The 26,131-nt window shown below is 31.6% G+C and overlaps 1 protein-coding gene across 3 annotated transcripts in view; it reads left to right on the top strand.

The window, feature by feature from the left end:
• LOC145252820 (transcription initiation factor TFIID subunit 1-like) overlaps window positions 1-26,131 on the top strand; it is a 120,498-nt gene that overhangs the window by 50,103 nt on the left and 44,264 nt on the right. For 2 of the 3 annotated variants that reach the window (XM_080112809.1, XM_080112796.1), the window contains exons 15-22: window positions 1,916-2,089; window positions 2,904-3,094; window positions 4,891-5,005; window positions 6,183-6,324; window positions 7,820-7,950; window positions 14,085-14,165; window positions 14,518-14,787; window positions 16,092-16,176. In XM_080112809.1, the coding sequence (XP_079968935.1) occupies window positions 1,916-2,089; window positions 2,904-3,094; window positions 4,891-5,005; window positions 6,183-6,324; window positions 7,820-7,950; window positions 14,085-14,165; window positions 14,518-14,787; window positions 16,092-16,176 (1,189 nt within the window). The remainder of the gene's footprint in view (window positions 1-1,915; window positions 2,090-2,903; window positions 3,095-4,890; window positions 5,006-6,182; window positions 6,325-7,819; window positions 7,951-14,084; window positions 14,166-14,517; window positions 14,788-16,091; window positions 16,177-26,131) is intronic. The other variant, XM_080112804.1, reaches the window with a different exon arrangement.

Here is a 26,131-nt window from a genome sequence, read left to right as displayed (position 1 = left end):
GAATGCTGAGTCTCTTAACTGTATCCTCAGTTGTTGTCGTCTCCCCATGTTTTGGCCAATTAATCTTCTGGCCGGCTTTAGGTGGGATTGAAACTGCTATCTTCAGACAATACTCACCTGGAACTGTAGAGATTCAATGTCTATCCACTGCGCCACATTGGACTTTTTGGTCTTATGAATCCTAGTTTTTTGTTATCTGGTCTTCCATTGTCGGGTCCATACCGAATGGTATATTATTTTATTGGAATTCTTTGAGATGCATAATTTGTATATTTATTTATTTATTTGCAAACTTATCCTCATCTTAGGTGTTGTATGCGAAACTTCTGACCGACCAACAATATGGATTTAGGCAAGCCTGTTCCACAGCAGATATCCTAATTGTAATCTCTGAACATATATACCATTCACTGGACAAAGCCGGGAAGGGTAGAGCGGTAACTCTAGATATATCTAAGGTTTTTGACAGGGTATGGCATGAAGGTTTTCTCAGGAAAATCAGATCATATGGTATCACTGGATGAATACTCAATATAATTAAATCCTTCCTAGATAAGAGAAAAATCCAGGTTGTCCTCGACGGTCGTACATCTAAACAATATGATATAAATGCGGGAGTGCCTTAGTAGTCTATCCTTGGACCTTTATTATTCCTAATATTCATAAATGACCTCCCTGATAAAATTGTCTGTGAGATGGGTATATATGCTGATGACACCACGCTCTATAATAGATACGACAGGAAAACAAATGAACACATATCTAAGGCAATGGCAGAAACACTAGAGAATGACCTCTAGTCTGTAGTGGAATGAGGACAAAAATGGATGGTCACATTCAATGCTGCCAAGACTAAACTTGTTTCCTTCAATAATTACAAGAAACCTTCTCTACCACCAATAGCAATGGCCAAAGACTCATTATCTAAAAGTACATCTTTTAAACTCCTTGGCCTAACGTTCACAGGAAACAGAAGTTGGAACAATTACATTGAGAGCATTGCCCGAACCGCTGCGAAGAAGGTAGGCTCTCTCTACCGTGCTAGAAAGCTACTAATGCCCGAAAGTATACTGTACCTCTATAAGGCCACCATTCGCCCATGTATGGAGTATTGCTGTCATATTTAGGCTGGTGCATCTGCTACTAGTCTCTCGCTCCTAGACAAGGTTCAAAAGAGAGTCGCCAACCTGATAGATCCCGAACTGTCATCTAAGCTTCAGCCTCTGTCCCATCGATGAAATGTTGCATCTCTCTGCCTGTTCTACAAGTAGTTTAATGGTGAATGCTCTGACGAACTGCAAGCACTTGTACCCCCTTGACATAAATAACCCTGACAAACCCGACAAGCAGCTAAATCCCACCCCTACACTGTAGAGATCCCTAGATGTAAGAGAGCTTTCTACTCCAGTAGTTTCTTCCCCAGAACCGCTAGACTTTGGAATTTCCTTCCGGATCCATGCTTCCCCAACTGTACTGACATGCAAAAGTTCAAGTGTAACGTGGACAAACACCTTGCTGCCCAACTCCCTACATAGTACCCCTGTAGCTTAGGTCCCTGATAGTAGCCCCCTACATCAAAGTGGCAATGTGCCTTGTTGGGGTGAAAATGTAAAAAAAAAAAACACCTGATGAAAGCCAGAGGAATAGTTGGCCAAAACGATGTGAAGCAACAACTATGAAGATGAGGATAACAAAAGTCTGCAACTAAATATATATATATACAAATTACTCATTTCCAAAGAATTCCAATAAAAAAAAAAATGGGACATTCTCCTTTATTAGAGAAATGAATTCTGCAATGTGTGCATGCGGGCGAGTCTATAAACTTTTGAGCTGAAGTTTGTGATCGTTTCTTTCGAAATTTTGCACTGATAATTTTGTTATGCTTATTTGTATTTCACAATTTCTTTTTCAGATGCGAGAAGTTGAACGTCAAGCTTATGGCGGTGGTGAGATATTCTTTATGCGATCCATGCACGATCTCAGCGGAATGGATGGTGATATCATCATTGTAGAATACTCAGAAGAATTTCCCCCTCTTATGATGCAAGTTGGAATGGCAACAAAAATCAAAAACTATTATAAAAGAGTGAGTGATTCAAATCCATGTTCAATAATAATGAAATTGTTGTGTATGGTCTTCAATAGGTTACGACTTATTAAAAGTGCATAGGATAATTAACAGTGCACGAGTCGTGATGTGTGTGTGTGGAGATGGGATGTCAGGTGTAGTTCTCTTTGATGTGACGGTTATAAAGAATGTAGAGTCTCAACAGGCAATGACTGTGCAGGCACTTTTATCATCATCATCATATTAATATTCAGTTCAATGTCTATTTTACATGTAGGCATACTTTGCATAACTTCAAGATTTTGACTTCCAAAACTAATCTATCTCTGGCCAAATTTTTATCCCTTTTCCTCTGATTTCATGTCCGATCCATCCAAAGGCCAATACTCAACAGTTCTCAACTAACTAAGCTCCACGTTATCTTCCTACTTTAATACATCATCACCTGATGGTATACATATAATTCCTTTTTTTATTTTTTTATTTCCACATTCCAAAATAGCCTCTTGATTTCAAATTCCTATTCTAATTGAAAACAATTGTCAGAATAAAATTCCATTCTATCAAGTTAACATGCCTAAGTTATTGTTTATACATATTTCATTCTAAGTATCTATTTTAAGGTGACATGCCATTTAGATTTATGCAACACAATTATAATAATAATTGACTACTTTATTTTTTGGCATTACCCAGAATCAACAACATGTGTGCACAGTGACAAGCAAGATAACATTTCACATTCTCAAAGTTTGACTATTACATAGATTATTAACATTTTAATTGTATTTTTTTTTTTTTTTCTAAATGGCAATTTTTTGGTTGATTGCAGAAACCGGGCAAAGATTCGAATCCGCCACAATTCCAATATGGCGAACTTGCGTATGCTCATACGTCGCCATTTCTTGGTAGTTTGGCGCCGGGTCAATGTCTTCAGGCTTTTGAAAATAATCTCTTTCGGGCGCCTATTTATGAACATCGAATGCCAGAAACTGATTTTCTCATCATTCGAACAAGACAAAAGTAAGTTGGAACAAATCTTTTTACTTTTTTTTCCCACCTTTCACAATTCAAAAAAACTGAAAAATCTGCTTCGTTTTTCTTTTTTTTTTCTTTTTTTGTTTTAAGAGTAAGAAAAAAACTATTGTGAATTTTATACTGCTACTGATGAAAGCATATTTATTTTATTTATTGTAATTATACTGTAAAATATTTTATTTTATGTAACATAATTCCTATCTTTCCTCATTCTCCGAAAAGATTTTGCAGTCGAAATGGAGAAATCGAAACAGGAAGGAATTTTTATTTATACAGTTTATAGCAAATAGAATGTTGACTTCTAGAACAACCCCAGGTGGAGGAGATCAAATCACTTTGCCTCTTGCATTTATTTTTCTGATCATCTTTCTTAATGAGTAATGTAACTCTGCAATTGCTTTTAATACTTTGCTCAGCTGGTGTACTTGAAAATAAAAACAATGCAATGTTTACAATTTCCATTTTAGTCACAACCTTAAAATTATCAAAACAGTCACAGTCACATTCCAAGTACAATATCTACCCACATCCGTGACATAATCTTGTTACCATCTAGGTTATCATTCTTATTCACTATTCTGCTTTTTCTAATAATCTCTGTGTAATCTCCTTATTTGTCATTAGATTGGATTTGTGTGCATGTGGTTAAAGTTGTTTCTGATGTGTACCAAGATTTGTATTCTATAATGTTGTCGGAACCAATAATGCATCATTCAGCGTCATCTAGTTTTGGTATTTAGGATGTGACGAGTGTCCTGAACTCCAGAGTGAACAACATCAAGCGAGTGTCCTGCAGCTTATTCTCTATCCAGTTTAGTTCAGAGGGTTGATGTCCGAATAGTTTCATGCTGTTGTATCACCTCATACGCATTAAAGTCAGATCTTCTTCAATCTACGATGCACTGTATTCAAAATTATTTCTTATTTAGTTGCTTAAATTTTAATAGAATAAAAACTTATTTTAAATAAATGCAATTGAGTTTTTGTTTTTAGATGCCTCCATATATTTCTATTGGATTTTTCATGGGTTTTAAGATGAAGACACTAATTTGGAGTATTCTCATCTTGATTCTTATTATGTTTTAGATTTTTACATTTCTAATATGGCACAATCACGTTGACACACCGGTTCTCGCCAGATCACCAAAGTTAAGCAACGTTGAGCCTGGCCAGATGGGTGACCATTTGGGAAAGCTAGGTGCTGTATGTACCTTCTGGGAAGGTTAGGTGTGGGGCCAGCACCCTCATCCCGTAAAAAGAATTCAGTCACTACAAAAGCATCTACAAAGTTGTAGATGGCCTATGCCCCTTAGGGGTTCAAGGCTATGGGAGATTGTGGCATTGATAAATGATGATGCATTTTAAAAAAAAACAACAAAAAATGATAATCATTAATAGCATAAAACTGAACACTTCTATCCAATCCAAATGGCACGAGAACAATATGTGCCTATGGATCAAATAAGGAGTTCAGTTCAATAAATAAATGAAAAACTGTTGGGCATTCATATCTGAAACCTGGTGGACAAGTCAGGCATAGATTGAAGTTTATTGATTTGAATCAAATATGGTTGGATTACAGAAAGGATTGTGAATTTTATTCCATGGATGAGTTTTTTGAGGCAGGAACAACAACAACCTGGATTAAGTACCTTCCTTTTTCAAACCCAAAATATTTGTTGCAGTGGAAATGCTCTGAAAATCATTATCATGTATTTGAAAAAAAATTATTTATAGTAAAAAATTATTCGTTTTAAGATGTTTTTTCATTCTCTTTGCAGTTATTACATTCGTGAAATTAATACTATTTATATCATTGGCCAAGAATGTGCTCTATATGAAGTGCCAGGTCCGAATTCCAAAAGAGCAAACAACTTCATTCGTGATTTCCTACAGGTAAAAAATTGTAAAAAACATTCACAACAAGAACTCGTTTATTGCCACAACTGCAAAAAGCTTTTTCTTTCTATGTGTTCCTAACACCAAATGAAATTTCTATGAATAATTGCTTTCCAAGAACTTCTCACTTGTGGAATAAGATTGCTTTCTTGAGGGCTACAATATAGTCATCTTCATATCCAATGTCATTAACCGTTTTCATATGTCATTAAGTTTTATTCATTTCATTCATTGATTTTAAATTTTCTCATTCATTAATAATCAATTAACAATCTATTCATCGCATTAACTTTTATCCTTAAATAACTTTTAGCTTAAATGGTGATTTTTTTTTTTTTTTTTTTTTTTTTTTTTCTTCAGGGTTTCTTTTCATATTTTGTTTCTGTACATTTTTTGTTTTCTGTTTTTCCATGTTTGTCACAAAGTTTCAATATTTTCCTTTTTTGTTTTTGTTTTTAAATATATTCAAATAAAATGATAATAAAATAAAATATTTTTTTAAATATATTCAAATAAAAATAAAATACTTTTTAAATATATTCAAATAAAATGATAATAAAATATTTTAAAAATATATTCAAATAAAAATAAAATACTTTTTAAATATATTCAAATAAAATGATAATAAAATAAAATATTTTTTAAATATATTCAAATAAAAATAAAATACTTTTTAAATATATTCAAATAAAATGATAATAAAATATAATATTTTTTTAAATATATTCAAATAAAAATAAAATACTTTTTAAATATATTCAAATAAAAATAAAATACTTTTTAAATATATTCAAATAAAAATAAAATACTTTTTAAATATATTCAAATAAAAATAAAATACTTTTTAAATATATTCAAATAAAAATAAAATACTTTTTAAATATATTCAAATAAAAATAAAATACTTTTTAAATATATTCAAATAAAAATAAAATACTTTTTAAATATATTCAAATAAAAATAAAATACTTTTTAAATATATTCAAATAAAATTATGCTCAAGATTTTATACTTCGCTGTCAGAAATAAATTCAATTTTCTTTAAATAAAACAACAATATTATTGGAATAGTTAAAATTGTTTTTCCCCACACAAATCTGCTTATTTAAAAGTATTTTTTTATTAGAAAAACAACTTTAAAAAAAATTTGTTTTTTTATTTATTTTTTTTCCAGGTATTCATTTATCGTTTATTTTGGAAAAGTAAAGATGATCCAAGACGAATAAAAATGGATGATATTAAAAAAGCATTTCCTTCGCATTCGGAAAGCAGTATCCGAAAACGGTTAAAACTCTGTGCAGATTTTAAAAGGACGGGTAAGAATTGCATTTTATATATTTGCATCTATGAATATTCGAATTGCCAAGTAAACCAAACAGGTGTACATTCACTTTTGTGTAATTTTTCTGAAGGAAATATTAATTAAATTAAAAATTAAAAAAAATTTTTTTCACATTGTTTTAGAATGTAAATATTCAATTAATAGTAAATAAAAAAATATTTCAATGTTTGTTTATCCAAGTTATGTAATCATAGTAATAAATAATTTTCTAGCTGCCAATTAAAAAAAACATTTTGAGTAAGGGGAGATCAGCTTTGTATATAAATTTAATGTACAGGGTGTTTCAAAAGTCTTGGGAACATTGAGTTATTAAAAATCGTTATGTTCCCAAGACTTTTGAAACACCCTGTATAATGATCCCTCTATTTCCTGGCCATTATTGTCTTTTAGAGCAGCTAGTACTCCAATTTTTTTTTTTGATAGTTTTTTTTTTATTTGAAAAGTTTGTGTGTGTATATATATAAATATATATATTTAAAAAATTGCACTACTACTAAATCTAGGTCCAAGTGACAACCCCACCTCCAAAAGTGCCTCTATTGAACCTGTTATACCATTAACCTTAAATCCGAATAAGCCCTATCCGAAAAATCTCCTTTAACCCTATGACTAACGCTAAGGCAGAGTGGTAAGCCCCCATCATACAAACCATCTTAAAATCATACATAATCATCTAAAAAAAAAAAATCAATAAATAAAACAGACCCAGCACCCTCTAAAACAATATACAGGATTTGTCTCCTAGAAAAATAAATTAACTGCCATAAAATGCTAGAATAGTCTGGAAATGGTAAAATATTTTACATTAAATTTATATGTGAAACTAATCCCCCACTCTAAAATGTTTTTTTTTTTCTGCTAAGTTTTTAGGATATTCACATGTAATTGCTCCTAGCCCTACCATTAACTCAAAGTCCGAGTGGCAAGCCTCCTCCTATAAAACACATAAATTATCTTAAAAAATCTTATGTTTTCAAAACACATAATTATCTTTAAAAAAAATGATTATTTAAAAATGGTGAGTGTGTAAGGTTAGTTTATATTTAAAACTAAAGATAATAACCACTCTATAACAAAAAAATGATTATTTAAAAATGGTGAGTGTGTAAGGTTAGTTTATATTTAAAACTAAAGATAATAACCACTCTATAAGAAAGAATTAGAGAAGTTGTTTTTAGTTGCTTTTAAACAGAAAGTATTGATTTTAAAATATTTGGGTGTTGGTGGGGTGGGGGGAGTCCTGTTCTATTTTGATGTTATGCCATCTTTTTTTTCGGCAACGTTGGGGCACAAGTCCTGCTAGTTAATAATATTTAGGAAAAATAGGCCAAGCTTTAATAAAAATTAAATTTCTTGAAAAAAAAAAAAAGAAAAACTTGTTATATTTTTTGTCCTAATTGATTTATTATTTTTGTAAAATTATATTTTCCTCATTTTTTTTATCTCCACTTTTTCATTTTCTCGTTTAGGAATGGATTCAAACTGGTGGGTCTTGAAGCCTGATTTCCGTTTACCAACAGAGGAAGAAATGCGTGCTATGGTGTCTCCTGAACAATGCTGTGGTTATTACAGCATGTTGGCTGCTGAACAGAGACTCAAAGTAAGTGTCTTGACTTTTTATTTTTTCATATCTATTCACCTTTAAAATGTACCCAGTGTCTTGACTTTTTATTTTTTCATATCTATTCACCTTTAAAATGTACCCAGTGTCTTGGTGTTCTCTGGGAGTAGAAGTGATCAGTTATCTTTCAAATGTTTGTAGTTTCTACCAAATTATTTTCTCTTTAAATAGCATCTTAAAAAATTTAAGCATTGTTTGGTCATTAAATTATCAATGAAACCAAATTATTATAAAACTGTGATCAGTTGTTAATGTAATGTTTTAATCTCTATTTATAAAATGAAGATTTGCTAAGAATTTTAAAGCTAGGATACATTTCCATGTGACAATTTGAATTCTTCCAACTTCCTTGAAAGAAGAGCTTTAGCATAATCCATTTTTTATCATGTATCAACAAAAGATTAACATAACTTAAAAAAAAATATGAAATGCATTCTGGTGAATTAAATTTTTAAAATAAAAAGAAATTTTTAAAGTTTTTGTTTCTTTCCATGCTATTGCAATCTGGATTTCTATTTCATTAAAAATAATATGCTAGTCAAGTTGAGGTGGAAAACACTGACACAAAAAATGGTCACATAATTTTATTTCTAGAGAGATGGAGTTAAAATCAGAAAGACCATGTCTTAAGCATCTTGTTTGGATGCAGTTTAAATTGTCTGAAATTTGTTCTTGTGATTTGAGTAGAATTCAACATGGTGCTCTACATGTTTGTTCTTTTTGACCAAAATTTTGTAAAGAATGATAAAGGGTTGTTATTTAAATGTTTTTATGCAACCTCCATGAACAATTTTCATCAGAAAATTTTAAAACCGATGAGGAAAGATAAAGCCTTTAATCGTGGCAGGGGTACAAAATAATGTGAACCATTCCTTTCAAGATGGTAAGTATTGAATATTTTGAACTTAAGGAATTGTGTATTCCAATTGATTAATAACCCATTTTATGTAATTCTATGTTTTATCTTTTTGTACTAGCAATTTTTAGTTAGCCTATCCGAAAAAATAGTGTTTGCATTTCAGCGAAAGTCAACAATTTAACCATTTTGTTGACGAGTAATTATAATAAGAAAACAGCAGCTGTAAAAAAAAAAAACAAAAAAAAAAGTGGCAAATTCTTTTTATTTTGTTTATAAACTGTTTACAGGCTATTTTATTTGAAAGAGAAAACATTTTTGTTCACCATTCAAGAATCTTATATTTTGAGAAGGAAAGAGGATGCAAAGAAGTTAATAACAAAAATCTTTTTACAAAATGATCCAAAATTTTCACTTACAACTATATCATATATGATATAGTTGTAAATTCTACCCTATGCGACGAAGGCCATCAACTCCCCATATTTCCTCCTATAACACAGAACAAGCTAGGTAACATATAAATATCCGTGCATGAGTCGCCAAGCTAATCAAGAACCTAGATTCCAGTAAAGCAACTGGCCCTGATGGCATCCCAATTATAGTGTTAAAAAAGCTTCAACCAGAACTCGCTCCCATACTCACGAAACTATTTAAGCGCTGCCTTAAGGAGAAGTGCTTTCCGACTCCCTGGAAGACCTCATCAGTTTGCCCTGTATTTAAGAATTCAGGTGATAAGTCATCTCCCTCTCAGTACAGACCAATAAGTCTCCTGTGTGTTATGAGTAAGTTGCTGGAATCCATATTAAATAGAGAAATAGTCAACCACCTCAGCAGGAATAACCTTCTTAGTGACACACAATATGGTTTCCGCTCTGCAAGATCTACCGCAGATGTGCTGACGGTTATATCCCACAGGATTAGTGAATCTCTTGACAAAGGCTTCCTTTCTAGGGCAATTGCTCTTGACATATCAAAGGCCTTCGACAAGGTATGGCATAAGGGTCTACTTCACAAGATTTCCAGCTACGGTATAACTGGAAATGTTTTCTCAATCATTAAATCATTTCTCTCCGATAGGCTCATAAGAGTAGTGGTAGATGGACAAAAATCGGAGGCCTGCAATATAAATGCTGGAGTCCATCAGGGGTCAATCCTGGGCCCAACTCTCTTCCTGATCTACATCAATGATCTCCCTAAACACATACTTAAATCATTCGTTGACATCTATGCTGATGACACGACCATCTATGGCAACACATCAAAGGCTGTAAATGACAAAGTTCTCTCTGATTCTCTCTCCTCTGATCTCGAGCGCGTGGTTCAGTGGGGGAAGACGTGGCTGGTTACCTTTAATGCATCCAAAACCAAACTCCTATCCTTACATCATCAACGCTCTGATCCCCATCTGGCATCAATTGGGATGGATGGCTCTCGTCTGGGTGAAGCCCCGTGTTTTGACAAGCTTCTGGGTTTGACCTTTACTCCTGATCTGAAATGGAACACGTACATCAAGTCTGTTGCCAAGGTCGCTGGAAAGATGGTGGGATCCTTCTACCGCTCCAGAAGATATCTCACTACTGATGCAATTCTCTATCTATATAAAAGCCAAGTACGTCCAAGAATGGAATACTGTTGCCATATCTGAGCAGGAGCTGCTAAAAACAGCCTATCCTGCCTTGACAGAGTACAAAATAGACTTTGTGGTTTAGTGGGGGATGCCCTTTTCTCTACCCTGCAACCTCTCTCCCACAGAAGAGACGTTGCGAGCCTATCCTTGTTTTATCGTTATTTCCATGGCAGGTGCTCATCTGAACTCCAATCTCTGGTTCCCCCTCGCCAATCTTTCACGAAAAACACCCGTTTAGCTGAATCCACTGTGAAAAATTTCCCCCACTCTATATCTGTGCCTAAATCAAAACACGGATTCCATGAACAAAGCTTCTTTCTTAGAACTGCACGCCTGTGGAACTCTGTTCCGTCTGCCTGCTTCCCACCGGACTACAACGTGGATGTCTTCAAGTCCAACGTTAACAAATTCCTAATGAGCTGCCCCCTTAAGTAAACACTTCATCAAATCTCCACACTAACGTAATGTACTTGCAATAACCCTTATACCTGAGTGGCTTCCGGGCCTTGATAAGTGGTGATGTGGTGATCACTGTCAAAAAAAAAAAAAATATAGATTAACGTTATGGAATTTTATATTTATTTTTTTACTGATGACAATATTTGAGGAATATTATTTTAAAACATTTTTAATATTAGATTTAAGTTTCTTGTGCTCTACATAAAATACATGAAATTCAACTTTTAGTTTTATAACCTTTTTTTTTCTTAAATGGATTTATTGTATTTTTGAGGTATTTTAGCATATAGTGTATTTACTGCAGATTACTTTGAAGATCTTCATTTCTGGATATATTCAGTGACATATTCTGAATCATTGTGCAAGAATACACATATAACAAATTTCATTGTTTAATCTTGTGTTTTAACAAAGATATAACGTTTTTACTGATAAAATAGTGTAAGAAAATACATTTAGTTTACAACAGGAAAATTATATAAAAAAAATGCGAGGCATAAAAATAGTCATAACATTTTTACTTATATTTAAACAATTTTTTAAAGATTCTTTTATATTTCTATATAAACCATTATTCAGATATTTTAAGCAATTTCAATTATTTTTCATGTTGATTGCTACTCATCTACCAATCATTTTAATTAAGTAACTATTAGTTCTTATAATATATCTATAAACTGTTCTTATAATATATCTATAAACTGTTAGTTCTTATAATATATCTATAAACTATTAGTTCTTATAATATATCTATAAACTATTAGTTCTTATAATATATCTATAAACTGTTAGTTCTTATAATATATCTATAAACTATTAGTTCTTATAATATATCTATAAACTATTAGTTCTTATAATATATCTATAAACTGTTAGTTCTTATAATATATCTATAAACTATTAGTTCTTATAATATATCTATAAACTATTAGTTCTTATAATATATCTATAAACTATTAGTTCTTATAATATATCTATAAACTATTAGTTCTTATAATATATCTATAAACTATTAGTTCTTATAATATATCTATAAACTATTAGTTCTTATAATATATCTATAAACTATTAGTTCTTATAATATATCTATAAACTATTAGTTCTTATAATATATCTATAAACTATTAGTTCTTATAATATATCTATAAACTATTAGTTCTTATAATATATCTATAAACTATTAGTTCTTATAATATATCTATAAACTATTAGTTCTTATAATATATCTATAAACTATTAGTTCTTATAATATATCTATAAACTATTAGTTCTTATAATATATCTATAAACTATTAGTTCTTATAATATATCTATAAACTATTAGTTCTTATAATATATCTATAAACTATTAGTTCTTATAATATATCTATAAACTATTAGTTCTTATAATATATCTATAAACTATTAGTTCTTATAATATATCTATAAACTATTAGTTCTTATAATATATCTATAAACTATTAGTTCTTATAATATATTTATAAACTGTTAGTTCTTATAATATATCTATAAACTGTTCTTATAATATATCTATAAACTGTTCTTATAATATATCTATAAACTGTTAGTTCTTATAATATATCTATAAACTATTAGTTCTTATAATATATCTATAAACTATTAGTTCTTATAATATATCTATAAACTATTAGTTCTTATAATATATCTATAAACTATTAGTTCTTATAATATATCTATAAACTATTAGATCTTATAATATATCTATAAACTATTAGATCTTATAATATATCTATAAACTATTAGTTCTTATAATATATCTATAAACTATTAGTTCTTATAATATATCTATAAACTATTAGTTCTTATAATATATCTATAAACTGTTAGTTCTTATAATATATCTATAAACTGTTAGTTCTTATAATATATCTATAAACTATTAGTTCTTATAATATATCTATAAACTATTAGTTCTTATAATATATCTATAAACTGTTAGTTCTTATAATATATCTATAAACTATTAGTTCTTATAATATATCTATAAAAGTGAAATTTTCTTTGTGTTTGTCTGTGTGCATACATTTCCTTACACAATAACTTTGTCAATTTTCAGTCTACAGACTCGATATTTGACATAAGGGGTATTGAGATTTGGGAAAATCTTTGTAATTGGTTTTCGACCAGAAATTTGGCTGTCAACGGGTCAAAGTTCAATGATTTGACCATTGAAAACTCTACGAAACTCCTCCACCAATTTTGGGTCTAAACACTTGAAATTTTAGATGTAGGTCACTTAGACATAGATCAAATTTTTTAATTTGATTTAAGTCCAAAACAATAAATTTTTTTTAAAAATTGACCTTTGCGGTCTCTACTAAATTACTCAACCACTTTTTGCTCTAAACATTTGAGTTTTACAAAAAAGTGTATTCAGACATAGGGTAAGCTTTTTAATCCGTTTTTGGCCAAAAATTTTGCTGCCAAGGGGTCAAAGTTCAAAAGATTTGACCTTTGCGGTCTCTAGCAAACTATTCAGTCAATTTTGGGTCTAAACATTTGAAATTTTACATAAAGAGCATTCAGACATGCAGCAAGCTTTTTAATCAGTTTTTGGACAAAAATTTGGCTGCTAAGAGGTCAAAGTTGAAAGAGTTGACCTTTGCAGACTCTACCAAACTCCTCCGTCAATTTTGCATCTAAACACTTGAAATTTTAGATGTAGGTTACCTGGACATGTCAAACTTTTTAATATATATATATATATATATATATATATACACATAAAGTTATGAACAGTACATTACAAAGCCAGGCTGAACTGCTAGTATAAAACAAAATAAAACTTTTTGAATTGAAACCCCATTTAATTTTAGAAAAGTTTTTGATGGGTAGCTAATCTGTATAAGTTCTGAGATGAAAAATAATTTTCAGTGGGTAGTTAATTTATATAAGTCTTGAACTGTAAAAGTTTGCAGCTGAAAAGCAAGATTCCTTTTTGTGTGGACATTCTAAAATATTTAGTATGTTTGATTGAGTGATTCTAGTTTCTGATTGGTTGCTTGTAAAGTGTGGCTCCATTTGATTGGTTAGTTCCTATCGTCAGTGTCTATAAGTAGAACCTTCCAATTTTCTTTAATCATAACCTTTGCATTATATCAAAAAGATTGCAATAAAACTTTTCTCTTTTCTTCTTCCTAATTACAGGATGCTGGCTATGGCGAAAAATCCCTATTTGCACCTGAAGATGACAATGAAGAAGAAACTCAAATGAAAATTGATGACGAAGTAAAAAAAATTTTTATTTTTATTTTTTTTTTTTTTTACAAACTTCACAAGCTGATTGTTATATTAAATTTTTTTCTAGTCTATGACTGATGAAGTAGATTTTCTGTGTAGTAAAAAAGTTATTAATCATAAAGTTGCAGAAACTAGTTTATAAGATTAATAATTCTGTTTTTAATTCATGGAAGTCATTTGAAAAAGTTGTCGATCAATGTTGGTAAATATTAAGAACTGAATTAAAAGTTTTTTTTTATCTAATATGTTCTCTACATTGGAAATATTAACATTTTTCTAGATTTTGCTTATTCTTCCAAAAAATCATAAATGCTCTCCTTCTTAAAAAATTGTTCTTCAGGTCCGTACAGCTCCGTGGAATACAACTCGAGCGTTCATATCGGCAATGAAGGGTAAATGCTTACTCGATTTGACGGGCGTCGCTGACCCAACCGGTTGCGGTGAAGGTTTCTCCTATGTGAAAGTTCCCAACAAGCCACAACCGAAAGAAGAAGGCAACAGTCAGACTCCGGTGAAACGGACTGTCACGGGAACGGATGCTGATTTGCGGAGACTTAATTTAAAAGATGCCAAACAGTTACTACGGAAATTTGGTGTGCAGGAATCAGAGGTAAGAATGAAAAAATTATTTTCCTAAATTGATGATAATCTTTAATGAGAAATATTTTGCCATTTCTTGCATCAATCAATGTAGGACCTTTTTTATTAGGAGCATCAACTACGGAACGAAATTGTATATGGGAGCTACAGCCTACAGATTTAAACCTAGGTACACTTATCATATGATGGTTTTAAGAAAACCAAAAAATAGAAACAGCACAAGATTTTTGTGCGGGAACAAAATACTAAAAGCATACACAGTTATATGAAATGTAAAATAGCAAAAGAAACACCTATTTGCAGCATAAACAGTAAGAATTGCAGTTTGTGCTGAGAGGAAAAATATTAGATAATCAACTTTAAACAATAGAATAAACAAAAATATAAATTTATTGTGAAATGCAGACATTTATACATCTATGCCCAATGAATCCAGGCTAAATTACAAACGCGTAAAAAAAAAAGAAAGTAATTGTATAAAATGTATGAAATAATAAAAATCTGAGGATTGCATACCAAGAAAAAATATATAGTGTCCCAAAATGAATCATCTATTTTGATACAAATTTATATTTCAGAATAGGTGGTTAATTTTGCGACACTGTATATGAACAAAAATAGACGTAACAAGAATATAAAAAAATGTGAATTATCCCATACAACCATGAAATAAGAAATAATACAAACCTTTATGTCTAGAATCCTTATTCTAATTTTGATCGATATCCATTACATGTATATTTATTTTATTTGTTTGCGGACTGTTATCCTCATCTTCATGGTTGTTGTTTCACAACGTTTCGGCCTTCATCAGATGGTTAACCATGATGGGATAGGAATGCTGAGCCTCTTAACTGTATCCTCCGTAATTACTGCCTTCCATAGATGTTTTGGCCAACTAATCCTCTGGTCGGCTTTGAGTAGTGAGTCCTCATGTAAATGAAATGTGGAAAATTCTGTGTAGCTTGATTGCCATATATATTTTCATAACTTACTACCTACTCATGTATTGAGCACTGTTGAAGTAAATATTGAAAATTGATACATAAAATATATCTCACAAAATAATATATAAAGTTTAAAATCGTTTTAATTGTTAAAATAAGAGATCCTCCAAGAAAAAAAAATTATCAAAACAAAATTGATTTGTTTTAATTTTCATTTCAAGGCATTCCTGTTTTCAGAAAATAAAATTAAAAAAAAAAATCATCTTACATAATACAAGATATTCTCCTTCAAATGATAATTTTTTTTACTTTTTTCTCGGGATAAATCTTTTTTCCCCCAAATTTAAAAATCCTTTTGCTTTTCTAGATCAAAAAATTATCCCGATGGGAAGTCATTGATGTGGTACGAACAATGTCGACAGCACAAGCGAAAACCGGTCAAGATGGTACAGGTGATTTATATATTTTTTCCCTTCCCGGCTTATATCTTAGGATGACTTTTCAAAGTTTTAACTTTAAATATTTTTTTTTTACCTATGGAATCTTCAAACATTTAGAACCAGCAGGACAATCCAATGTTGCCAAAGTTGGTGGATAAACTATTCTCTTTTCTTCAATAGTTTGTCAATCCCAGATACATTTTTATAATTTTATTTATTATTTAAATAAACTAGTATATACACCGGGTGCAGACGTTATTTGTTTGCAGGATTCTCTAGGAGAAAATAATGTGATCGTCTCATTATTTATTCGTTAAACTTAGTTTAGTTTGTCTTTATGATTTGTTCTGTTGATTTCATTTGATAAAGCTGTCTTTAGTTTTGATGATGGCCTTTGGATGGCATCAAGCCCAGTCATGGGCTTTATCTTTACTTGAGCTCATAAAGGCTATGATGATGCTGGTCTTTAGCTTGTATTCCAAATTGCAGCTTCATTTATTGGTCTCATTTTACTGTGCATTTTATTTTTACAAAGAAATCGAGAGGGTTGCGAGCTCTCAAGTAAAATGTTATCAATGAAGTTCTCTGACAATCAAGTCTTAGTCTTGCTGCCGTATGTGCAGTCTACCTGCAGCTATTTAATCGATACAAGGTTTCATTACTTCACACAAGGTACAAACGTATCCATGTTGAGTCACTTTCACCAATGAACTTTGTCATTCTGATCGCGTAAGATTAGCGATCATTTGTTTTTCTTTCTGTTGTTTCATAATTGAACCCTGTTGACCTTTTCTATTCTTTGTTGACCTTTTCTGACATCTTTGTGCTGATGCTGAGGAAGTCTGAAATCTTATTTGTCTTGATAGCTCAAATTCCAAGTATAACTGTTTCTTCCACAAATATGGAAATGTAGTCAGTGTTTTCATGAAGGCAAAACTGACCACAGGCATAAATAAAAATATGCATAAAATTAGCAATTGAAAATCGCAAACAAATATCGTCTGTATTCTATATATACTCCCATTGATCGCATATTTTCTCTAATAAAGTTGAACAGATAAAATAAAAATTATATGACCTAATCGCAAATTTTTTCTAATAAATTTGAAAAGATAAATTAATATATTATACGGCCTAATCACGTTTGATACACCGATTCTTGTTAGATTGCCAAAGTTAAGCAACGTTCAACCTAGTCAGTATAAAGATGGGTGAACATTTGGAAATACCAGGTGCTGTATGTTCTCCCCACTTATCTTGGCATTGTTTATAGTCGTTTTGGATTTCTCCTTGCCACTGGAATAAAGCAGTGCAGATTCAGGAGAGGTATGATTGAAGATTATGCAATCCTTGCTTCACAATTATAAGCACAGCCACCCTTAATCCATTATCTCTCAAGACTGAATGGGAGCAATTAAAATAAAAAACAAAACAGAAAACAGATAAAATATTCCAGTCATTTTAATTTTCTATCCTACATTTGAACTGAAAAGAAAAATAAATTTTAAATAGCAATACACATGGACGATAAAACGCTTTGGATAATCACAGATTTCAAGGGGTTTCTGCTAAAATAGTCATATTTTAAAAACCAAAGCACTTTAAGTTCTCAAAATATCACCATTTTGTTCGAAAATGAATATACTTTCAAATGAATTAATAAATAATAATGTACATTATAAATTTTAAGAGTTTTAAGCAAATGAAGTGATAAAAATGTTAATATCATAAAACAGTGTTTTCGGTTTTAGGTTTTGTAATGACCCCCCCCCCCCGCCCCCAAATGTTTATACTGCATTTGTTTTTAGAATATTGTTATGAAATTTGGAAACTAATCCAGAAGAGACGTCACTTTTAATAGTTTGGGGTGTCTGAAATACTTTTGACCACTCGTTTTTTTATTGTGTTAAAAAAACTTCAACATGACGAGTATAGAAAATTTTGAAAAAATTTTCTTCAAACACCCACTAGTAAATAAAACCTTACTGGTTTTATCCATTAAAAGTATTACCCCCCCCCCCCAAATATCTGTTGTTGCTGCTGATGCTACTAATACTAAAAAAACAGTTTTCCAGCAAAAGTCAATAGAATCGATTTTTTTTTTTCCAGCCATCATCATTTTAAATTGCTAGCTACCACAAGATTGAACAAACTACAGACTTTTGATGGAAAACTGTTTTTTAGTATTAGTAGCATCAGCAGCAACAACAGATGTTTTTTTTTTTTTTTTTTTTTTATACCAGAACGATTTTTAAAAAAATAAGTGAAAATATGGATTTAAAAAATGTTACATGTTTAGTTAGAGCTATTTTGTTATCAAAATATTAATTAAACAGTGTTTTTCTTTGAACAAACGAAAATGTGAAATGATTTTTTTGGTTCACGTTTGTGAGTGGCCCAAGGATTTTGTTTTCATTTCCACCATTTTTACAATTTTTTTCAGCGGAGTATTATTGATGGACACTAATCTCCCAGATAATAATAATTATTTATTTTGTAGGGGTGCTCAGTTTCTAGTGAAATTGATAAATTAACTGGAAAGTTTAACAACAAAATAATGTGTCACTTTGTAGAAAAAATTAAATGTAATTGAAAATAAAAATCAAATTCATTCAAAATTTGTGAACAATTAGCAATTTCTTTTTGTTGATATTTAAATAGGTCAGCAAAAACGTCACATTTTCTGTTAGAGTGATGTCACTTATTTTAAATAAAGTTTATTTTTATTTGTCTTGATTCTTGTAAAGTTTCACACACATCACAAGTTTACATATTTTCAAAATGTAAGCCATCACATTTTCAAAAGCCAATAGTTATGAACCATTAACCGTACATATGTCAAACTCCCTTAGTCCTACTTGTAACCTTAGGTATGAGCGACAAGCCTCCTCCTGCATTCTTCTTTAGCCCTAACAATAATGCTAAGTCCAAGTGGCAAGCTTCCTACCAAACAAAATTCCTTTGTAGGTTACATATAAGCGTCTAAAAAGCAAAAACAAAAATAAATCCTTCCTTAAAAATGCAAATGATTTATCTCCCATAAAAAATAAATTAACTGTCCTAAAACACTAGAATGGCCCCAACATGGCAAATTATTTTACATTAAATTTATGTGAACCTAACCCCCATTCTAAATTCTAAAATTGTTTTCGTTTTGTTTATGTCAAGTCTCTGATATGTTTACACATAATTTCCCTTAGCCCTAACCTAAAATTAGAGTGGCAAGCCTCCCCATCCTCCCATAATTGTACAAAGACCTTAAAACTACACATAAGCATCTTTAAAAAAAACAAGAAACACACAGGATTTATCTCCCATAGAAAAAATGGTTAACTGCCCTAAAATGCTAGAATGGTCCAAAATGAATATCCATACGTGTGAGGCACAAAAACAGTCATAACTTCCTTGATTTTAGTCAGATTTAAAAAATTTAAAAAGATTTTTTCTTAGCTCATCAAGCTCTTTATATATATATAGTCCTAGTCAAAATCATAAGACCACTTAAGAAAGTAAGCATTTACGCATATTATCGAATTTTTAATCAAACAAATGGTTGAAACCATTGCCAAAAGGGAAAATATGATGGAAAAAAAATGAAATCTGCTTCATTCGAAACCTTAACCCTGATCTAATAATTATTTAAAAAAAAAAACAAACATTTTCACCTGGTCAAAATGATAAGACCACTTTAATAAAATCGGCTAGTTTTGAAAAAATGAATTCGAAAAGCTTTCTATGTTACTAAAAGCAACTTGTTAGTGGATAAAAAACATCTTACTAAATTATAAATGGCAAAAGGGAAACCTTTATCAGAGTTTGAGAGAGGAAGGATCTTTGAGCTTAATAGGGGTGGACTCTCCCATAGATCCATTGCAAACGAAGTGAATCGTAGCAAAACGGTCATCACAAATTTTTTAAGAAATCCAGATCAATATGGGCACAAAAAGAGTCCAGGTCGACCAAAAAAAATAACCCCATCACTGGATCAGAAGAAGTTAAAAAAAAACCTAAAAAACTCCAGTATGAGCTCAAGTCGATTGAAAAGCCAAACTGCAGCAGAATGTAGTCCTAAAACCATCAGAAGGCATCTGAAAATGAAGGGTTTCAATCATTTAAAGCGACTGCAGAAACCACGTCTTCTTGAACAGCACAAAACTAACCGACTTAAATATGCCGCCAAATACCAGACTTGGGATGAAGAGAAGTGGGAAAATGTAATTTTCTCCAATGAGAAAAAGTTTAATCTAGATGATCCAGATGGATTTCAACACTATTGGCATGATAAAAATTTCCCCAAAGAGACTTTTTCAACTTGGCATAGTGGAGTCTTTAATGATCTGGGGTGCTTTCTCGTCAGCTGGGATCCTAAGTTGCAAATAGTGAAAGGCCGGCAAACATCATTGAAGTACATTTCAATGCTTGAAAATGCATCTATCAGGACTGAAGGTCCACGTCTGTGTGGAAGAAATTGAATTTTCCAGCAAGACAACGCTGTGATACACACTTCTCGGCAAGCACGAAAATACTTTTCTTCAAATAATATAGAATTGTTAGATCATCCAGCATGTTCTCCGGACCTCAATCCCATTGAAAATCTTTGGGGATGGATGGCAAAAGAAGTGTTCAAGGATGGAACCCAGTATGATTCGATAAAGGAACTTTCTGATTCAGTTTTCAGTACATGGGATAAAATTCCTTTGCAACTGATAAAAAAACTTAGTCGCAAGCATGCCGAAGATAATTTTTGAAGTAATTCCTAATAATGGAGGCTACACTAAATACTGAGACCCTTTTTAGTAATTTATAATTGCCTTTTGTTAGATAAATTATCAGTGGTCTTATCATTTTTACCAGGTGAAAATGTTTGTTTTTTAAAAAATAATTATTAGATCAGGATTAAGGTTTTGAATGAAGCAGATTTCATTTTTTTCCATCATATTTTCCACTATTTGTTTGATTAACAAATTTGATAATATGCGTAAACGCTTACTTTCTTAAGTGGTCTTATGATTTCGACCAGGACTGTATATATATATTATAAATTTTCCTAATGTCTGTCTGTCGGTCTGTGTGTGTGTGACGTGGTTTATCTCAGCCTACAGGCAATCCACCCAGGCAAGTAAGGTACCGAAATGAAGCTTATGACCCAGCGGATGTTTTAGTGATGTTTATATCCATGTTTGGTGTATAGAAATGCAAAAAATATAAAAAAATAACGATTTACTAAACTACGTTTTATTTACTGGATACTTTTCCCGTACAAGGACTCAAGTTTGCCAAGCTGGGCAAACTTGGGTTCTTGTGTATATATATATATATATATATATATATATATATATATATACATATACCAATATTGAAATATTTTAAGCCATTTAAATTTTTTTCTTGTGTATTGCTATATTAAATCAATAAATGAAAGTTAACTGATTAAATGTTTTTTAGCAGATGAAAAATAAAAACTTGGTTAATATGACATTAAAATACTTACGCATATTCTAATGTTGGCAGTGATGTATTTCTGCTTACAGATAGACACCAACTCATCTATAATATAAGGGCAAGTCATGAATTTGTATAGCTGAAAGTCAGAAGCAACATAAAATGCACTTACAACCTAACACCATTGGATTCCATATGACCCCCAATCTAGGTGTTAAAAAAAAAAAAAAATGTAATATTGATTACTTGAGGTCACCAACAACCAAATTAATGTATGAGGATTGATAAAAATTACTAATTTTCATTCTTACTGATTTGTTTCAAAAACAACTGAAACTATAGGTGAAACTCAAGTCAGTTTTTAAAAAAATTATTTTGTATTCATTCTATTATATTGAACGAGTTGTCAGAGAGAAGAGGAGGTCATAGTTGTAGAGAAAGAAGACCAAAGTTTGAAAGAAAGATATTACACTTTTTTTTAAATCCTCTGTTTTAAGTCAGAGTGGAGTTCAACGCATTGATAATATGAGTAAATTGAAATGATGTTATGACAGTTATTTTTTTTAAAATGACTTTATTACCAAAGCTGAATAATTAAAAAGTAAATATTTGTTATTGACAAAACAAAAGAATAAAACAAAAGATTAAAAAAATATTTGATGCTAAATTAATTCTGCTTATTTATACAATATTATATTTCCACTAAAAATGTTTCTAGGATTTTTTTTAACATTTGTAGTAATATTGAAATCTCTTTGAAATAAAAATTAATTGAATCAATCTATGCCCGAAAAAAGCTGGCGAAGAAGATCAGGAATTTTATTGGAAGACACGTTATGAATATAACAATCAAAATAGGGAATAGAAATGCAAACAATCCGAATTATCAATCCGTATCTAAAACATTTTTGAAGCATAAAATAGATTACCAAATTTATTTTTATACATGCTTACTTTTTCATATTTGGATTCTTCAGATTAATGTCCTCATTTTCAGTGTTATTTTCACAACATTTTGGTCGACATAACCTCCAACCTTCTTCGGGTGTATCTTGTTGAACTCTGGTAATCTCTATCAAACTCTGGAATTTGCATGGACTTTTGAACGGAACCCTTTATTTATTCCATTAGCAATATCTCATTTTATCAGCCATGACTGGATAGAAGTCCTAAATAATTTTCAATTGCATTTCGAGTGTTTGTTCATGATGAGGATTGAACCTCTAACCTCCAGGAGAGTGTAACTTGCAACTGAATTTTACCAAGTAGTTTAACCATTAGACCACGGGTCCTTGTGACGTAGTGAAACATTCTGAAAATCACACTCAAGATGAGAACAGTAGTCTGAAGGATACAAAATAACTCTTATCTCCAAAAATTCAGGAACGTTTTTATTTGTATTTAAAAAAAGGATTTAAAATAAAACAATCACAATTATCGTATTTTAACTGTATATGAAATTGAATGGCGTACGATATCTTGTTTTTTCTATTGCATTTATTTTATTTGTTCTTTTTAATCATGTTCATCCCAAACACGACCTATCATCACTTAGACGTAAGGGGCAACTATTTGGGACCATATTTAGGGGAAATGAGTAAGATGTTGGTTTACATTACATTTAAACTTCTGAATGTCGGTACAGTCAGGGGAACAGGTTACAGTGAGGAAATTCCAAAATCTAGTAGTTCGAGGGAAGAAGCTATTAAAGTAGAAGGCTTTCCGGCATCTAGGGACCTCTACATTGAAAGGGTGGGATTTTGTTGCTAAACTGATTTGTTAGGGGTATGTACATTGAGGGGGAAGGGTAATTTCATTGTTATAAATTACTAAAAAAAAAGATTTTCTGACCATTTTTAATTATTGTTAGAGTGAAATCTACCTTCAAGTTTATTTAGCAAAACTTTAAGTAAGATGCTTACTATTTTGTCAGCCATGCGGGGAGGGGGAGGGCATAGAAATACCTGGTTTAGAATCCAGGCGCATGGTTATTCCTTTTCGTGTGATGGACACATAGATCTCGTCATTAATTTTAATTAATGTAATTAATTTTATTATATGCATATTCTTTTTCAGCGTTCTATGTAAAAGGTATTTTTTTTTTGTGTATAAATATTTAAAAAATAACAATATAAAAGCCAAAAAAAAAAATTATTAAAAAATGTCATTTTATTTGTAAGCGATTTTGTAAGTACATTTTGTCTTCTATTGCTGAAAAACAAATTATTAAAATAACTTTTTTTATACTGACATACTCATTTGTTTCATTTTCTCTTGTCAGTAATAAATAATATTAATTATTAAATAATAGTATTAATCAAATAACTTTTCAAATTTAAAAATCCATTGCATTAAGGAAACACTGTGGACCTGAGTTAGCATATAAAAGAATAATGAAAATGTTAAAAGAAATTGTCAGTATTTTTAAATTATATCACGTTTATTTACTAAAATAATGTGCAGTACTACAATGGTGGGTGGTGATGTCCTTAATTTTCGAGTGTGATATCTCTTCTTCACTTTGGCAAGGGGAATTAATTCAAGCCCACGTAGAGTTACCTCCCTTAGATCATTTCCTTTACCCCAAAAACATATTTTTTATTTTTATTTATTACATTTTCACCCCAAACAAGGCACATTGCCACTTTGATGTAGGGGCTACTATTACGGACACAGGCTACAGGGGTACTAGGTGGGGAATTGGGCAGCAAGATGTCTGTTCACGTTACACTTGAACTTCTGCATGTCAGTACAGTTGGGGAAGCAGGAACCTGGCAGGGAGTTCCAAAGTCTAGAGGTTCTGGGGAAACATACACTGTTAAAGTACTTATAGAACAGGCAGAGGGATGCTACATTTCGTCGATGGGACAGAGGCTGAAGCTTGGATGATAGTTCAGGACCTATTAGGTTGGCGACTCTCTTTTGAACCATGTCTAGGAGTGAGAGATTAGTAGCAGATGCACCGGCCCAAATATAACAACAATACTCCATACATGGGTGAATGGTGGCCTTATAGAGGTACAGGATACTTTTAGGAGTCAGTAGCTTTCTAGCACGATAAAGAAAACCTACCTTGTTGCAGCGGTCCTGGCAATGCTCTCAATGTAATTGTTCCAACTCATGTTTCCTGTGAACGTTAGGCTGAGGAGTTTAAAAGATGTGTTTTCAGATATAGAGTCTTTGGCCATTGCTATTGGTGGTAGAGAAAGCTTCTTGTAGTTATTGAAGGAAGCAAGTTTAGTCTTGGCAGTATTGAATGTGACTATCCATTTTTGTCCCCATTTCACTACAGATTGGAGGTCATTCTCTAGTGTTTCTGCCATTTCTTTAAATATGTGTTCATTTGTTTTCCTGTCGTGTCATCAGCATATATACCCATCTCACAGACAATTTTGTCAGGGAGGTCATTTATGAATATTAGAAATAATAGAGGTCCAAGGATAGACCACTGAGGCACTCCCGCATTTATATCATATTGTTTAGATATATGGCCATCGAGGACAATCTGGATTTTTCTCTTATCTAAGAAGGATTTAATTATGTTAAGTATTCTTCCAGTGATACCATATGATCTGATTTTCCTGAAGACCTTCGTGCCATAACCTGTCAAAAGCCTTAGATATATCTAGAGCTACCGCTCTACCCACCTTGCTTTATCGAGTGAATGGTATATACGCTCAGAGATTAGTTAGAATGTCTGCTGTGGAACGTGCTTGTCTAAATCCATATTGTTGGTCGGTAAGAAGTTTAGCATCTGTAAGGTGATGGACTAGAGCTTGGTTAATTATGGACTCAAATATTTTGGCAAAAAGTAGGAGGAGGCTGATGGGGCGGTAATTTGCTGGGTCAGTTCTTTCGCCAAAATTCTTGAAAACTGGTACCACAGAAGCAGTTTTCCAGCAGGCAGGAAAGCAAGATTCATTACGGCATTTGTTGTAAAGTTTGGAGAGGATTGGAGCTACTTTGGCAGAGCACTTTTTTAATAGCACAACTGGGATGAGATCAAGTCCACATGCTTTTGAAGTGTCAAGATTTTTTATGATGGCATGTATCTGAGAAGGGGTGATTTTTAGATCGTCTAGCGTGGCATCTGTCCGCAATGGAAAGTCTGGGAGAGAGTGGTTAGCAGGGTCTAGTGTGGAGTTGGAGGCAAATCAACTGGCAAGCATGTTAGCCTTCTTGGTTGCTGAGCAAAAAACTTCATGATTGTTGGATAGTGGGGGAATAGTTGATTGCCCATTATTTACTACACTGTTGTAGATTTTCCAGAAGTCACGGGTTCCTAATTTCTGAGCATTGATGTGTTTTTGGGTGGTTTCAGTAAATTCTCTCTTAGCTGTCGCTATTTCTTTCTTACAGTTACTTCTAGCTTCTGTATACTTCTGTCTGTTTGAACTGGATTTATGTCGATTAAATCTTTGGTATGCGTGCTGCCTTTGCGCGATGGCAGCTGCACATGTGGAAGTAAACCATTGGGGAGAGTGGGGCTTGCTATAAAATTTCCGCGTGGGAACATGTGTCTTCA

The sequence above is a fragment of the Euprymna scolopes genome, chromosome 3 (genome assembly GCF_053919585.1).
Source record: "Euprymna scolopes isolate OS-2025 chromosome 3, ASM5391958v1, whole genome shotgun sequence".
NCBI lineage: Eukaryota > Metazoa > Mollusca > Cephalopoda > Sepiida > Sepiolidae > Euprymna > Euprymna scolopes.
The sequence above is the reverse complement of the archived record's forward strand: the minus strand, read 5'-3'. Positions and strand labels throughout refer to the sequence as shown.